A 17,119-nucleotide genomic window follows, 5' to 3' on the forward strand; every position below is an offset into this window, starting at 1 on the left:
GTTAGATTAAAAATTAAATCATATTTGTTGCGTTCAGATTGGACACACAAATTAAGGCATATGGGTAAACAAATCCGATTTGGGCCACTATCACCTGCTGTTTGAACCCATAGTCTAATAATTATTTGACACTGGATGATGACATCACTGCGCTCTCCACAAACGACACTATTAGATTGTGGATTGCAGCAAACTTGAACAAACCTAAATCAAAGTTTGAACGATCATGATGCTTCAACATTTTCAGTATAGTCCCCAAAGAGATTTTTTCCTGCTCTTTTCTTCGTCTCTGAGATGCTCTCCTTTACTTGCTCTCTTTGTCCTCCCTGGCAGAACTTTCTAAAACTGTCAGGATGCAGCTTTAATTGGGGACTTCCAAGAAAGACAGCCACCTACTGTTATCCACCTGAAAAGGGTCTGTCACAACAGGCTGGTGCTGGTGAACCCAGTGGTGCAGGCAGGCAGGCAAGGACTCAGGATCAATATAAAAAAAAGGATTTATTTTACCAAAAAAAAAAAAAAAAAGAACTGACAGGGCAGCAAAACTTACATGAAGCATCAGGGAGGACTCAGGAAACAGACAGGTCATCACCAGTGGACGGCAGACAATGCTAGGACGAGGGTAAAAACAATCACACAGGTTTAAATAAACAAATTGACGAAGACTAACGCACAACACCTGTGAGCTTACACAGGTGTGGAAAATAGAACAAATCAGACACAAGGGAGCAGGGCAGAGGCACAACACCAGATGGAGCTAGACACTAGAAAAACACAAACCCTATAAAGACAGAAACAGAGGATGAGGAGAATGCGATACATAAACACAACACCAGATGAGGATAGACACCAGGGGACAAAATACGACAACCCCATACAGGGTCTTGCTCTTCTATCAACTTTAATGCAGCCTGAACTACAATGTGTACCCCCACAAGTTTTACAACAAAATGACAAACTCAGCACCATGATGTGCGCTATTACTTTTATTGGCATTTCGAGTTACCATGGCGACGTAATTTGCAAAAAAAAAATCAATTTTTCTCATCAAAAATCACCGACAGAACTCAACACCGCCTCTAACTGCCACAGTGAGGTCACATGACCTAGTGAAGAGATCTCTGAACAAAACTCAGTAAGTCGTCAAACAAACTTCCTACCACCACATCTTTTAAGATACACATATTATATATCAAAACGTAGGCATTTTTGTCATCTAACTTTTAAAATGCTTGCCACGTGGCAGTCCCCGTCAAAGTTTCTCCAGGAACTTTCTAGTTATTTCCATGATCTCGTAATGAGCCCACTTTGAGCCTAGCATGAGGCTAGCATGACCAATTCTGCTCTGTTGAATTGTTGTCTATGTTCAGTAATACTATCAGTATAAATGTTATTTGAGCCCCACAACATGGATAAACTGCCACTGTGGTCCACTGAGGACCATGGGTGGGTCGAGCCATTCTTCTATATCTCAAAGAGTCCTTGGAACTGTTTGGTCTGAAAGCACCCATAGCTTCAGGTACACTTCACCACATGAAGCCGCCTCAGTCACCTGCAAATCAACACTGGCTCCCTAGTAAAATGAAGGCACGTCATCAGATCATAGCATATCTGGACAGTTTTGTAACATTTTCAGAATTTGATTGTAGAAGTTTAAAATAAGAGAAAATGTTTGTCATTCTCTCATGTCTTTGTTTTCCTGAGTTGGTTTGTAATTCAGTCTGGGTTTCCTTATTTATTTTTGTTTTATTCCTAATGATTTCTAACTTCTTTTCTCATTTTGATTTCCTCTTCCCCAGCCTTTCATCACTTACTGAGCAGTTAGCTGCTAGTTCTCATACAGATACCCCTCCAGACACGACTCTTTCCCGTTCAGGCTGTTATCCACTGAGTCCTTGTTCTTTATGTCGTCATCGTCAATCCTTCTACCCACAATGTCCTTACACGTAGAATGTGTGTGTGTTTAGTTATTTCAGTAAATACATAGAATACTTCATTAAAAAGCAAGAAAAACAGGTGGAAACTGTATTGTCCATGCTAAGCCTTGTAGTAATTTTAAGAAATATTTTTGGTTATTGAAATGGGTTTATTTGCAAACTTACCAACAACTCAGGCACTTCCACTTTAAGAGAATTTTCTTGCACATGTATTCAAACTTTTATTATGAAAAACCCAGTTTAAATTACCCAGGTGTAACATGGGTCAAGATAGATGTATTAATCTGAGGAAAACAAGTTTTTCAAACAATTTTTTTGTTTAAAATGGTTTATTTTGTGATATTACTTCTAAAAGCAAAAGTTTCAACGATAACAAAAGGTCGACATTTTCTGTCTTATTTTGAAAGCCTGCAAAAAACTTTTTTTATAACCAGTAATTTCATTTTCTTGAATCAATGAGTAAAAAATTTTAAAGTAAAACTTGCTAAAATAATACAATGATCCAGTCACAAACTGGTGTTGAATGAGGTTTTGTTGGAAAATGTCGCCCTCTATCATTTGCAGGTAAGATATTCACTGACTGCTAAATTCTTCTTTTTCTGACACTATTTTGCACCCTCCAAGAGAATAAAAAAACTAACTCTTTAGGCTCATTTCATCTTAATAATTACTTTCAGCTCATATATTTATTAGGTCTTGATCTCAGATGAAAACAACAAAATCAAAGATGATTCAATCAAACTGAAAGCCGCTGATTCTCAGTTTGGACTTCTTCCTGACGTCTGTTGGAGGGGTGTAAAATGGCAGAGTAATCACATGAAAACATCTGATTTATGTGTGTTTCTATGGAGCACTGTTGGTTTCACACATAAACCATTAATGAACCCTTTTTAGGATGGTTTTAATGGTTTATGACACTCTCCAAATGCACTTCGGCCCCATTCTTAGAAGTCCAACATATATAATCTCACACGTATGGATGCATTATATATGTACGTGTATGTACATTATATGTGTATATACACAGATATTTGTGTAATGTATACTATCAGTATATAAATGTGTTCATATATTTATATATATGCTGTATTTTTTCTTTGTGTGGGAGAGAAAGTAAGCTTGTGTGAAGTAGAAAACTTGGTGTGAATGAAGGTTTTAAACTTTTTAAACTTCTATGTTATCTAACGGGCCGATCTGCCGTTTTCCTATTTGAAAAATGCCCTTTCAGTTAAAAATAGGGCAAATTACTAAACAAACTTGGCTCTTTCAATGGATTTTACAGATGACGGCATACTTGTGCTGAAAACTCTATAGTTTTTGTTACTCTGAGGTTTAAATATTCAACAAATGTAGTAAAATTAACAAAAAAAACTTACCGTAACCTATGCAGTCAAAGGTTTTCCAGGTTTAATTTAGTTAAAAAAAAGGCTTCAAATTTCAGCTAGCATGTTACTTTAACATAAAACCTTTGACAGCAGCAAGGTCAGATATATGTTAATTTTATTCATTAAGTGTACTTCAGTGTATTTGTTAGGAACTGCACTACATATATTATTAGCTGTAGTCAAAACGTGTAATGTAAGGATTTCTTACCAGCTGGTTTCTAAAACTATTAGACCTTTTTTTATATTCCCAACTTCTATTTCCAATACTGAATGATACATTTATGATAAAAAAAATAGAAAAATTAAAACCTAGCATTCCTTGAAGGATTGCATCTCATCAAAGATGTCTCACAGATGATAACAGCATTTGTTGGAGATGAGTCTTAAATAACACCATGCCACGTTTTACCTAAATATCTGTTCAGACAACCTGATCCTTAGCAATTTTTAGTGTTTTCTAAGACCAACTGGCTAAAGTAGCCATCTTAAATCAGGTTGACTCCAACACTTATTCAGATGTAGATCGACATCCTGTGAATGTAATTAAAATCATCCATTGGTTCATGACATATTTTGCTGACAAATAAACAAACACCCAGAGACACATGAACTAACACACAGGTTATATGATCACCCAGCCCCAGTAACTCAACAAACCCACCACCGGTTATTGTAAACTTTTGTAACAAACCAGTATTACTTGTGTGACATTAAACTGATATAAACTTGGATTTTTATTTTTATTTTATTAAAACACTTTTTAGTTTAGTTTCTTATAACTTCTCAAAACATGTTTGGCATCATGAAATCTTTAACAATCCAAGACTTCATTCAGTAGCTACAATCTGTCAGGTTGTTTTATTGTAACATCCATATTGGATTTATAGGTATAAATGGTGTTTTTCACGATAAAGTTGCATATATCTTTACATGAAAGTAACATGAACCAATATACAAGTGGCTACCGGCTGTGACAATCCGATAGACAGTTAATATTAAAGTGCATTTCTCCTTGACGTTGAGCTTTTAGTTTGTAGGTGGTAGAAATGATGACTCCAAGTGACAGAAAACAAGTCAGGAAAATGTCTCGCGATACGATAAGTAAGACAGCTAACACATGCCAATGCAGCATTTCGACACCCAAACAAACTAATTAATTTTTAAAATCAGTTGTTGCTACCTTTTAAAGCCAAGCTCTGACTGCGAGACAGCGGTTTCTCAGGCCACATCAGGGGCCGGTTAGAGGTTAACGGTGGTGTTCTGTGTTGAAGGTTATCGAGGGTCAGAGGCAAGTCCTCACAGTTCTCCCACCCCATCCAGCGGGCCCCATGGAGGCTCCAACGAAGAGATCTGGGTTCTGCGCAAGCCCGTGGCAGGTAACTAAGCCTCGCTGCGCTGAGCCCTCAACCTCTGACTCCCGAAGGTCTGACCTGGGGCCAAACAGTATCTGACGTCCATTGGCAGACTCTTCAACCTCGCACCGCTGTTCGCAAGAGCCTGTGGTTTTACAACTCTCTCCAAGAGCGGTACCCTCCCATGGGTTTGTTTTAGCCAGGAGATGATGGTGCTTGAAGACTTTCAGATACTGTTTGACCTCCGTGTCCTGCCTATCCCTCCATCTGAAGTTTAGATGACCTCAGAGGTCTAATGTGTAGGCTACAGGCATTTGCATTAGTCTGTGTGCGTGAGCATCTCTCAGATTGGTTGTGCTGGGATGCTGGAGGACAACAAAGAGAGAGACATAAAGAGGGAGAGAAGTGATGATGTGTGTTCGATTGGTGTAAAGTGTGCGGCATGACTTAAATCCACTTTTGTGCTCGTCACTCAGTCGTCTGTCTGTCCGTCCTGTCATCCAGCCACATGCTGCCCAGTGCATTTCAATGGAGAGTCACATCTCAGTGCAGCTTCAGATAGAACCTAAACCCTTCTGTGGGTGAATGTGTGTCCGTCTATGTGTGTCTGGATGCATCTACGTATCTGTTGCATGTGTTTGATGTCACAAAAACCTCTGTAAATACTGTACGGGCGTCTGCTTGAATGTGTGATTGCACATGTACGTTCTGGTGCGCATGTGTGTATGTGTTTGTGTGTTGCAGGTGGAGATCGCAGCAGCGTGGGTAGCTCTGGAAGTGTGACCAGTGTGAGATCTTCAGGCAGCGGTCAGAGTGCTGGCAGTGCCGCACACATCCTCCATGCACAGGCTGAGGGTGTGAAGGTAACACACACCCATAATGTAACTTTACTGTAAACATAACGATGAAGAATTCTGGCTAAAACTTTATTATTTATAATCATGGGAAAAGAAGGTAAATGGAAAATGATAAATGAACTGTACTTATTTAGCACCTTTTTAATCTAATCAAGATACTCAAAACTCTTTACAACACAATTTGTGCCATTTACCTCCACACATACATTCATACAGCACTCTACTATATCTCTACAAAGAATAATCTGTGTTTTGTCACATTTATACACCAATGGGACACACATCAGAGGCAATGAGGGGTTCAGTGTCTTGCCCAGGGACACTTCAGCATGTGACTGCTGGCGGAATCGAACCCCCAACTCTCCCATTAGTGGGCACTGCTCTAACCACTCATTCACAGCTGCCCCCAAAGTCTACCCTCCTTTATTGTCTTGTTGCAGAGTGAAGGGGGGAATTTGACAAACTTTCCATCCGTGTTGTGAGCAAGATAACTTGGAAAATAAGTACTGAATTCCATTTTGGTGTGTGGCTGCATCTAGACGTAAAACAGGTTATTTTCAAAAAATTGCATTGCCACATCAAAATCCAAGATGGTTTACGCCATATATCTATGCATGTTAATCTTGTGAGTTGGATAACTTGAAGAACAAGGAATGTGCCAACTCCCATTTTGGTATTTGGCTGCATCTACCGGTATATGTAATAAAGGTCACTATCAAAAATTTGGTTGCCATGTCAAAATTCAAGATGCCCACCATGAATACCGTATATAGATGTAAACCAGCCACCCCAGTCATTTGAGGAACCTGTGCTTTCTACTTTATATATTGCTTAAAAGTACAGTTTCTTCAAATGATTGGGTTGGCCAAAGTTTAATCTATAGTAGCCAAGACCACCATTGCACCTGGCCATAGATTAAATTGATCCCTTCACTCACCAGGATCCATCACTCTGCGCTGCATGAGACAATAACCTACCTCTCTTCTTCTACACAGTGTAACTCCTACCCATTTGATTATTTAGCACCAAAAACATTAAGGTTTACTTTTTTCAATTCAATTCAGTCTTTATTTAGACAGATAAATCACATTGAGCTTCAAAGACTCATTTACAAGTGAAATATGTTTAGACAGACAAAAAAGTAGTGAAACTGGACACATGTAGGAAGTGGAGGCAAAAAAAATCCTATCAAACTCTTTCTTCTTGGCTGAGAAGAAAAACTAATATTGAAAAAACACCTCGCACATACTTTGTACAAGAACATGGTGACATAGACATTCCGCAGAGTGGGGGGAGACAACGAGAGTGCTAAGCATGTCCAAGGACGCTCTTCAGGGCACTGTAGGAGTTCTGATAAGGATGGAAAAATCAACCAGTTTCCTCTGGTGAGATCCGTAAACATTCTCGAGGGATGTCGGGTTATGGCCCAAGGGCAACACCTATGGGAATCCAAGAGTCCTGAAATGATGGCACAATGTTTATTCAGCTGGTTTCCTCAGATTGACCAGTTGGAATTCCTCGATGGTGGTGGGGGTGGGGGGTGAGGCGTGGCAGAGTGTCAGATTACATGTCCTCCAGGCAAATTCAGATATGATGGCCTGCAAGGCCAGCCAAGGGAGCCAAATTCAGATAAACACACAATTGTTTTGGGGACAGGCAGAACTTTAATGACATCTACCTTGAGTCTATGTTGGTCCACTCGGTTATGAAACGTCCAAATTAAATGGCCACACCAATAGATCATGCCTGAGAATAATCCCCGAGATCTGATCCATTCTGCCAAAAGCATTTGAGTCTGGGTGCTTGAGGCACGAACCAAGCCATCATAAGGCAAGCAGTGTGATCGGGTCCCAATTTGCTGCCGACGACTTCCTTGATTGTAGATAAACCAGGAACCAGCCGAATCCAAAAAGCAGGAATCAGTTATAATAAATCCAATTATAAATAGGGATGCACGATCCACTTTTTTTTTTTTTAACTTCCGATCCGATCCCGATACCTAAATCTAAATATCGTCCGATAACGATCCAGTTCTGATATCATCATCATCATTGATTTTATATGAGGCTGTAATAGTCTCCTCTCAAGTACAATTTGTACAAATATATGCATGCATGTTCAAAAAGGCAACTTGAGGTAAGTTTTATTAATGTTGGATAAGTTTTAAAGTTAGAATTAAATTCTGCTAACACAAAACATGTTTCTTTTTATTCCTAGCTTTAAAGTGGATATTAAAGTGATTAATTTAAGTGATTGTTTAAAACGTTATTTTATATTTTTTTAAATAAGAGGCAAATATAAGATTTTTCTTCTTTCTGCACTCTTTTCATTCAATGTTTCCTTTTGATGAATTTGTTTCGTTTCTTTTAAATGAATGAATAAATGAATAAAATAAAATGTTAAATGGCGTTAAACATTTGCTAAGTTTATGGCATAAACCAACAGACATGTTCCCGTTTTTAGTGATTTGCATCACTTTATAATATAGCTGTTTTTGTTTCGTTTATACATATATATATATATATATATAATTTTCTTGTAATTTTCCGATCATGTTTTTTATGATTGTCTACTGTTGTACTGATAAATATCTCCTGGAGGGTAAACTATATCTTGGCTGCAAGTATCAAGCTGCGAAATCCTTCGTTTTCTACAACTGATAGTGGTTTGTCATTAATTACGATGAAGTTTAACAGCTTCTCTGTAAACATTCGAGCTCCGGGGCTTCAGCGATGTGTTTTTCTTGTTCAATCCAATGCAAGCAATCTGATCTCAGTCAGCCGCGCTCAGTCTGCCCCTCCTCCGACACAGACAGGCTGAGCGGGTCAGACTGAGCATGGCTGACCGAAATCAGACTGAGCATGGCTGACCGAAATCAGACTGCCTTCTCCGTACTGAACGGAAATAACAGACCGCTGAAGCCCCGGAGCTCGAAGGTCCATCATAAACCTAACTTTACCATGGTTTAACATGATGCTATGACTCTGCAGACATTGCACGTTGCTGTCTTGTTTTGTGGTGTTTCTAGTGTAAAATTTTTCCACACGGCGGACATGTTTAGATGAAAAGTTGGTTAGCCGTTAGCCACAGTGCTGCTAACTCAGTCCTCATGTTGTAGCTGTCTGCAAACTATGAAATGGAATTCCTGAATGTGAGGCGGATCTTATTACTCTGGGCTCATGAGACACGCCTCCGTTCAGGAAATCCATTCCATTGTTTGAAGCCAACGTGCAGCGCAATCACAGACATGCATCATGGATTGGAAATATTGGCAGGTTGGATCGGAAAATCCGATACGTAAATTATGCTGGTATCGGAGCCCGATACCGATACTAGACCAGATCGGCCCCATCCCTAATTATAAATGTGTCCTTAAAATCCACAAATGGCAGCAGAGATAGACACTTCATCAAGTCTTCCAAGTCGATGAGATATCCAGCTGCGTGGGTGCCAACAGGGCAAATCGTCTCGCCTAAAGCCTGTCTTCTCTTCGAAGAAATGTTATCAATTGTGTTGAGGGACCAACTGACCAATTCCAAGTCCATAATTATGGTTCGGAAGATATGCAGAGAGAGACCCAGAAGCAGTTTCACAGACAAAACAGAACAGCAAAGTTTGGAGAGGGAGAGGAGGGGAAAAGCATCCAACCTCGGCAAGAGCAAGTGGTGAAGTGCATTCCTTTTTAAATTCCAGTCTAGAAAAACAGGCATCCTGAAAAGTAAAAGTTCTCTATCTAAAGAAGCAGCAGATTGCACTGAATCTTCACTTTGTCACAGTCTCCTTTCTTGAGCAAGCACAAAGGAGACAGTGGAAAGGAAAAACTCCTTTTTAACAAGAATAAACCTCCAGCAGAAGCAGGCTAAGGACGAGTGGCCATCTGCTTCGACCAGCTGGGGTTTAAGAGGACAGGAAGGAGGAAGAAACACAGAATGACAGGTCCAGGTGTACTTTCTATAGAAGGAAAGACAAAAAACATGTTAACATAGAAATAATTACAAATACAAATGAGAACAGGTAGAGCAGAACAAGTAAAGACAGCAGCAGAGTGAGGAAATGTGGTCAATTTGTCCTCCAGCAGTCTAAGCCTATAGTAGCATAACTAAGGGATAGCTCAGGAAACCAAAGCTGACCCTAGCTATAGGATTTATTGAAAAGGAAAGTCTTAAGCCCATTCTTAAAACTGGACAATGTGTCAGCCTCACAGACAGAAACTGGAAGTTGGTTCCACAAGAGAGGAGCCTGATAACTGAAAGATCTTTCTCCCATTCTGCTTTTGGAAACTCTAGGAACCACAAGTAAACCTGCAGATTGAGAGTGAAGGGCTCTGTTAGGAAAATATGGAACAATAAGATCTGTAATATACCATACCATACCTGTTCTAGAATCGCACCGCTCAAGGTGGCTGCATGTTGGAGCAGCTCTGTTACTTTCATTCTGAGATTTTGCTTTTGGAAACTTTAATTCCTCTTTTTCTGGGTGTAAATCACAAATTTTTGGATGACTGTTTCCTCTGGTATCAGATGCTGTGCAGCTGGAAGGATTTTTACTGAAACTTTTTTAGTTTTGGACATTTGTTATGATGCGTAACCATGGCAACAAGGCAGTTTTCTACAACCAACAGCGACTGATTAACATCTCAAAGCTCAAATAATATCTCAACTACAGCACAAAATCTCAAGTGAGTTGAAAAGGATGTTTTGTGGACACATTCTCATCTGCCTACCAGCTGTGCTCGGGTGCCTGACCACTGGTATCCTGGAGCTGGCGGGAGACACTGCTCATGGCAGTGGAAGAACAAGATCGTCCCTCGGCACAGACTGCTGGGAGGAGTGGCCATCGCTCTGGGAGGAGTTCTGCCCAGCATTTGGGCAGTCCAACAGCCCGAGGGGAACCGAGAGGCCAGCTGAGTCTGGGTGGACGGATCGGATGGCATCTGCAGCCCATTTCTTAAGATCCACTGTGGGATGGACCTTTACAAGAGATCCTTCCTGTCTACAGCCATGAGCATCTATAACATCTCTTAATAAAATGAGGATAACGAGATACAACAACAAATAATTTCCCTCTGGGATTAATAAAGTATTTTTGAATTGAATTTAATTGAATACCATTTTATTTATAGAGCACTTAAAACAGCTACAAGGTCAACCAAAGTGCTGTACAGACAGAACAACAGACAACACATGAAGCAATATACACAATGAAGTAGATCAAAAATATAGACATAAAAACGATGCAGATAATAAATGTGACGACAAACCAGTGTGGAGCGTACAGGTTCAAAACACAGATCATCTGGTGTTGAAAGCTACTGAATATTAGTGAGTTTTTAAACGGGATTTGAAAACCGAGAGGGAGGGGGCCTGTCTGACTAGCAGAGGTAACTCGTTCCAAAGTCTTGGTCCTGCTACAGAGAAGGCCCTGTCACCTCTGGGCTTAAGACGAGTTCCTGGAACTTTGAGGAGCAATTGGTCCGCTGACCTCAGGGAACGTGGTGGGACATACGGTTCTAGCAGATCAGAGAGATGGGGGGGGGGGTCTAAACTGTTCAGCGATTTGTAGACATACAATCCAGTATTTTGAACTGGATTCGAAGGTGAACCGGTAGCCAGTGCAGGGAGGCCAAAACTGGTGTAATGTGCTCTCTTTTGCCTGTACTGGTTGAAAATTGGGCTACTACATTCTGGACCAGTTGTAGTCGTGCAATGGAGGTCTGACTGATACCAAACAGGAGCGAATTGCAGTAATCGAGCCTAGATGTAATGAATGCATGTATTACTGTCTCCAGGTTATTTTTGGACAATATGGGCTTCAGTTTAGACAGCCGCCTCAGTTGGAAAAAACATGATTTAACAATCATGTTTACATGATCGTTAAGTTTCAGGGAAGGGTCCATTATCACTCCCAGATTAGTGACTCTTTGTTTTTCTGACAGGGTTAGAGTGGAAAGGTTGATGCAGTGGTTTGTGATTGTGTCATTGGGAGGGAACAACATGACTTCAGACTTCTTTTCATTGAAACGTAAGAAGTTTAAAGCCATCCAGTCCCTGATATCAGCCAGGCAGTTGAGCAGAGGTTGAATAGAGCATATACCATTGTGTCTTAGGGGGAAGTAAATTTGACAGTCGTCGGCGTAGAAGTGAAATGGTATGTTATGTTTCCGGAAAATAGCACCAAGTGGTAGCAGTTATAAAGAGAATAGGAGGAGACCCAGTATGGACCCCTGCGGAACCCCCCATTTAAGCTCTGCCTCTGCGGAACTAAAATCCTTGATGGAGACACAAAAGGATCTGTCAGTGATCTGAACCAATTGAGGGCTGACCCTGTGATGCCCATCCACTGCTCCAACCTAGCAATGAGGATCTCATGGTTGATGGTGTCAAAGATGGCTGTGAGGTTCAATAGGACAAGCAGCACAGAATCACCAGTATCTGTGGATCTGAAGATGTCATTAAAAACCTTCAATAGGGCAGTTTCAGTGCTGTGGAGAGGTTTAAAGCCAGATTGGAATAGCTCTAAGATGGAGTGATCCTCCAGGAAGCACTTCAACTGGGACTCAACTGTTTTCTCCAGTATTTTAGAAACAAATGGGAGTTTGGAGACAGGCCGGAAGTTGGAAACGACTGAGGGGTCAAGGTTTGTTTTTTCAGGAGAGGCTGGACAGCAGCATGTTTAAAGGTTTTTGGCACCACGCCAGTGGATAAACTACTGTTTACTATAGCAAGAATGGACGGACCTAGAGTAGGAAAAACCTCCTTTAGTAGTCAAGGGGGGACCACATCAAAGGGGGAACCAGAAGGTTTCAAGCTGCACATGACCTGCTCTAGAGAAGATAGAGTGATGGGTTCAAAATGGTCAAATAGAGCTACAGATTGAGGTGGGATGGATGGGTCATGAGTTGGAGAGGAAATGAGAGCCCGGGTGGTCGCAATTTTTTCCAAAAAGAAATGTAGGAAGTTCTCACACAGCTCAGTCGAGGCTTCCAGAGGTGATGGTTCAGTGAGGTGGAGAACAGAGTTTAGGGTAGAGAAGAGGACACGTGGGTTGTGAGAGTTTGAGGTTATGATATCAGAAAAGTATTTGGATTTAGCAGCTTTTACTGCTTTCTGATAATGGCGCCAACTCTCTTTAAGTATTTGGAAAGAGACCTGCAGCCTGTCTGTCCTCCACTTTCGCTCCACTCTCCTGCACTGCTGCCTAACGGCCTTGGTGACGTCACTCAGCCAAGGTTCTGCTCTGAGTTTTGATTTTCTAGTTTTAACCGGAGCGACATGATCCAGAGTCTTTAAGCAGACAGAGTTGAACTGGGATGTCAGCGCCTCCGTGGAGGTGAGAAACACCGGGGGCTGAATTATCATTTCAGAGTTATAAACATCTGTGAAACGTGCGGCAGTGAATTGGTTAATGGCCCGGCTACTACGTGCAGGAATGCACGGCTTAGGAGTTAGATGGGGGAGGGTGAACTCAAACTAGACTGGCATGTGGCCTGAAAAAACATTATCACCAATTTCAAGATCACTAACAGTCACATCACAAGTTAAAACAAGGTCCAGTGTATGTCTGCGCTCTTGGGTGGGACCGTTTACATGCTGCGTTAGATTAAATGAGTCCAGTAAATCTAAAAAGTCCTTAACCAAGGGCTTCTCCTGACAGCACACATGTAAATTAAAGTCCCCAATAATTAAAACATGATTATATTTTGGTGTGATTTCAGCTAAGAAGTCAGAAAACTCATTTATGAAATCCTTAGACCGAGGTGGGCGGTAGACGAGTGCGCATAAAGTCGAAGGCGAATGGCCGAGTTCAAAGACGCTCAGCTCAAAGCTGGCGCGGGAAACTGGGATGGGCAGTTGTTTACAGTCAAAAGTTGGTTTGAATATTGTTAATAATCCACCACCGCGCCGGCCTGATGGCCGCGGTGCGTTAAAATACAGACAGTTCAGTGGCAATAATTCCGTCAAGGCGTTGGACTCACCCCGAGACATCCAAGTCTCTGTGATGCAGAAAAAGTCCAAATATTGTGCTCTTGAAAGTAGTCCCTGAGGATATAAGTTTTGTTGATAATAGATCTTGCGTTGACCAAACACATCCAGATACTGTCCAAAGTGGATCCAGCAGCGGTGGAGTTAGCGCGCCCCAATGGCTGCAGGTTTTCAATAACAGCCCCTCCGTTGTTTACCTGGTCCGGGCATGCGGGAAGCTGGCGATGGAAACCCTGACCACCAGCTGAAGAGGAAGATGCAGCGCGCAGGGCTTTAAGCTTTATCAGTCGCCCAGCACGTTTTCCCCGGCGTCTGTAGCAATGTCTCCGGGCAGGGAGGTGAAGAGCGCAGCGGAGGTAAACAGGCATGTTCGCCAGCAGGGGGGGAGGAGGAGGGGGGGGGGGGTCCAGAGGTACGCTCATATTGGTCCAAATAAGCGACATCGGCAGCAGAAAAACGAAGATCCAGAAGCTGTTGTCGGTCATACACCAGCAGCGAGTTTACGTCCCAGATAAAAAACGAACAAAACACAAATAATCCGAACACCATCAGCAGAGGAGGATTGCAAGCCATGTACACGGGCGCCATCTTCAATATATAATAAATATAAGATGGAGCTAGGTTGTTGAGAGCTTTGTAGTCCCTCAACAATGGGGGACATCTGCGTACTGCTTGTTGATGACATTTTTAGCATCACGGCAAGTGAACAAAAACAACAGATTCAACCTTGTCAGCACTTATTACATTAAAACAAAGACTACTTGGAAATCCCGTTATTTAACAGCTTTAACAGCAATAACTCAGTAGATGTTTTTTTAATGATGGGATGGCTGTGGCTGAGTGTTTAGAGCAGTCGTCCTCCAATGCAAGAGTTGGGGGTTCGACTCTACCAGCCATCACATGTTGAAATGTCCCTGGGCAAGACACTGAACTCCTCATCGCCTCTGATGTGTGTCCCATTGGTGTATGAATGTGAATCATGATCTAAAGCACTGATCAGTCTCTTTAGAATGATTTGTTCAATTAGCTTTGTAGAGATCTAGTAGAGTGCTGTATGAATGGGTAAATGAGGACACAGGTTGTCATGTAAAGAGCTTTGAGGGTCTTGATAAGATAGAAAGGTGCTCTATAAGTACAGTCTATTTACCATTTGCCATTAATGACTTTATCAGTCTGTCACTTAGTTGTAGTTGAGAATTAACACAATTTCAACAAAACTGGGGTGAATACCAGTGCTTGTAGCCACAATATCAGTAACTTGTGCTTTTGTATTAACACAAAAAAATACTTAAGCAGTGATCATGCATTCCTTAATGATGTTGCTTAAATGAGTTTGCTAACTGAATATTTATGTCAGTGAGTATCGGTGCTAATAAATGTGTCTGTTTGCAGCTTCTGGCCACTGTCTTGTCCCAATCTACCAAAGCCAAGGAGCATTTACTGGAGCAGTCGAAGTCTGTGGACCAACCTGCAGGCAAGACGAAGGAGCTTGAGTCTCGACCCTCCGACTATTATAGACCTTAAACTTTATTGATGAGAATCACAGTGAACAAGCCTGGAATTGTTATAAAGCTGGTAACAGAGGGATGGGACGAAAATATAAAAAGCAAATAGTTCTTAGTTAGAAAGCATGCGTCTTAAATGTCTGGCCTTTGAAAAAAATGTCACTTCTACACACACACACAGATCTCGGCTTGTTGGGTACACAGATGGCCAAGGCAGGGGATGTGGGAGGAAGTGTAGAAGGATGCAATTGGTTCAGAATATTGTTGTATTTTTAAAGGCAAGATTTTGATTGGTTGTTTGTCAAAGCAATGACTTACCAGAATCCAGTTGGAGGAGGAGGAGGGGGGAGGTCAGATAGCGAGATGAGTAAACTTTATCTGTTGATTGATGAAAATATATAAAGACGGCTTGTAACGAGCCAATCGTGTTCCTCCCAACAGGTTCTGCCAGCTCCTCTCGCACATCAAGCCAATCAAGCTGTCCTCTCCATGAAGCGCCGCCTTACGATGCCACGGCAACCAGGAAGGGGGAGGTGCCCTGCGAAGGGAAGGTAGGACAGCCCTGAATCACCACAGATTTCAGAGTCTCGTACTGACAACTACCAGCTTCCAACTGCATTGTGATGAGAATGTAACTCCTCAGTCATCACAGCTACACTGACATTACACGCACACACATACACACACACACACACACCAAGATGTCCCACCGCTTCCTCTCACAGCTGGCCTCGTCCGTGCTACGAGTGTTTGGATGCAGCCACGACACGGTGAGTGTGTGATTGGACTTTGTCTGAATGTGTGGGAGAATCCTTGTCTTTCTTTTCTCAGTTACGGTCTTTACATCATTATTCACTCCTTTAGTTGCAGCTTCTCTCTTCATTGCAGTATTCTATTTTTTATCCTTTGCACAGAAATAAATCTCTCTATATGCGTGCTGTGTGTGCTTCAGGCAAGAATAACTGATTAAGATAATGGTAATTATGTGTGTGTGTGTGACAGGTGCTCAGGAGTGTGTACCATGTGGGTGGACTATCTCTGCACAACAAGGGCAAAATTTAGAGGTTGCACCAATAACACGACTTTTACTGAATGTTTAATTGAAAAAAATATATATATGTATAAATATTAGTTGAAGTTGATTAACCACTGACTGAATACATGCATTACTTGTTTGATACTTGTCTCTGTGCATGTGTGTATGTGTGTGTGCTGCTATGTAAGCCATGTTCCGATGACCATCTGTTAGCTACAGCAGGGTCCTTATTCCTAAGTGTCCAGCCTCAGCAGAGGAACATGGAGGAAAGATGAGGAGGGATACCAATCGTCTGTTAGGGACAGTGTGGAAAAGGATAAGAATAGCAAGAAAAAATTGTTAAAATATTTATTTAAGTTCATTTTATTTCTACAGGGTCAATTCTCAACAAGTGTCATCTTAGGAAAATAACTGTAAAGAGGTGCATATTTTAATCCCATTACAGTCCAGTTATAATACAATAGAGCTAGATTTAGTGTATTACAAAACTGCACTCAGTAAGAAGTTGCCTATTTAGGCAAACAAGCAGACTGCAAGTCAAACTTTCACTTCAGTGCAGAGCCCATCCTGAGTAGAGTAAGCACAGAGCAATGGACAACAGTGGTGAGGAATGACCCTCTTATAACAGGAACACATCTCTAGCAGAACCAAGATGAGCAGCCATCTGCCTTGATTGGCTGGGGTAATGAGTACAGGAAGGGGATATAGACAAACTAACAAGTATTATTACAGATGTAGATTCTGTTGGGAAAAAACAAAATGAGAGTCCAATGTTCCTGACAGCCATAACTTTAAATTCAAACACAGAGAGTAGGGAGTATAAAGTTGATTTGCACTCGGGTCCAAAATATCCAATCCGGCACCAGCCCGTAGCCACAATTTCCGAACCCCATTCATTCCGACGAATCAACAGTATTGGTCCAAACCCAAGCCCCCCCGACATTTTTAATTAAGCTTTGACTGTTTATATACCACCGACTATTATTAAAGGTTGACGGACGCACGCAGCTAAGTAAAGGGGGCAGAAGATCAGAGCTGAGGAGCCCTCAAAGCGCATTAATTTCT

The 17,119-nt window shown here is 41.5% G+C and overlaps 1 protein-coding gene across 1 annotated transcript in view; it reads left to right on the top strand.

The window, feature by feature from the left end:
* The window catches only part of caskin1 (CASK interacting protein 1), a 259,915-nt gene that overhangs the window by 204,641 nt on the left and 38,155 nt on the right, over positions 1-17,119 (top strand). Inside the window, exons 14-17 of the mRNA XM_037689337.1 lie at positions 4,594-4,698; positions 5,419-5,537; positions 14,906-14,987; positions 15,460-15,569. Of these exons, the coding sequence (XP_037545265.1) occupies positions 4,594-4,698; positions 5,419-5,537; positions 14,906-14,987; positions 15,460-15,569 (416 nt within the window). The remainder of the gene's footprint in view (positions 1-4,593; positions 4,699-5,418; positions 5,538-14,905; positions 14,988-15,459; positions 15,570-17,119) is intronic.

This window comes from Nematolebias whitei, chromosome 15, assembly GCF_014905685.2.
Source record: "Nematolebias whitei isolate Nwh7 chromosome 15, NemWhi1, whole genome shotgun sequence".
NCBI classification, from domain to species: domain Eukaryota; kingdom Metazoa; phylum Chordata; class Actinopteri; order Cyprinodontiformes; family Rivulidae; genus Nematolebias; species Nematolebias whitei.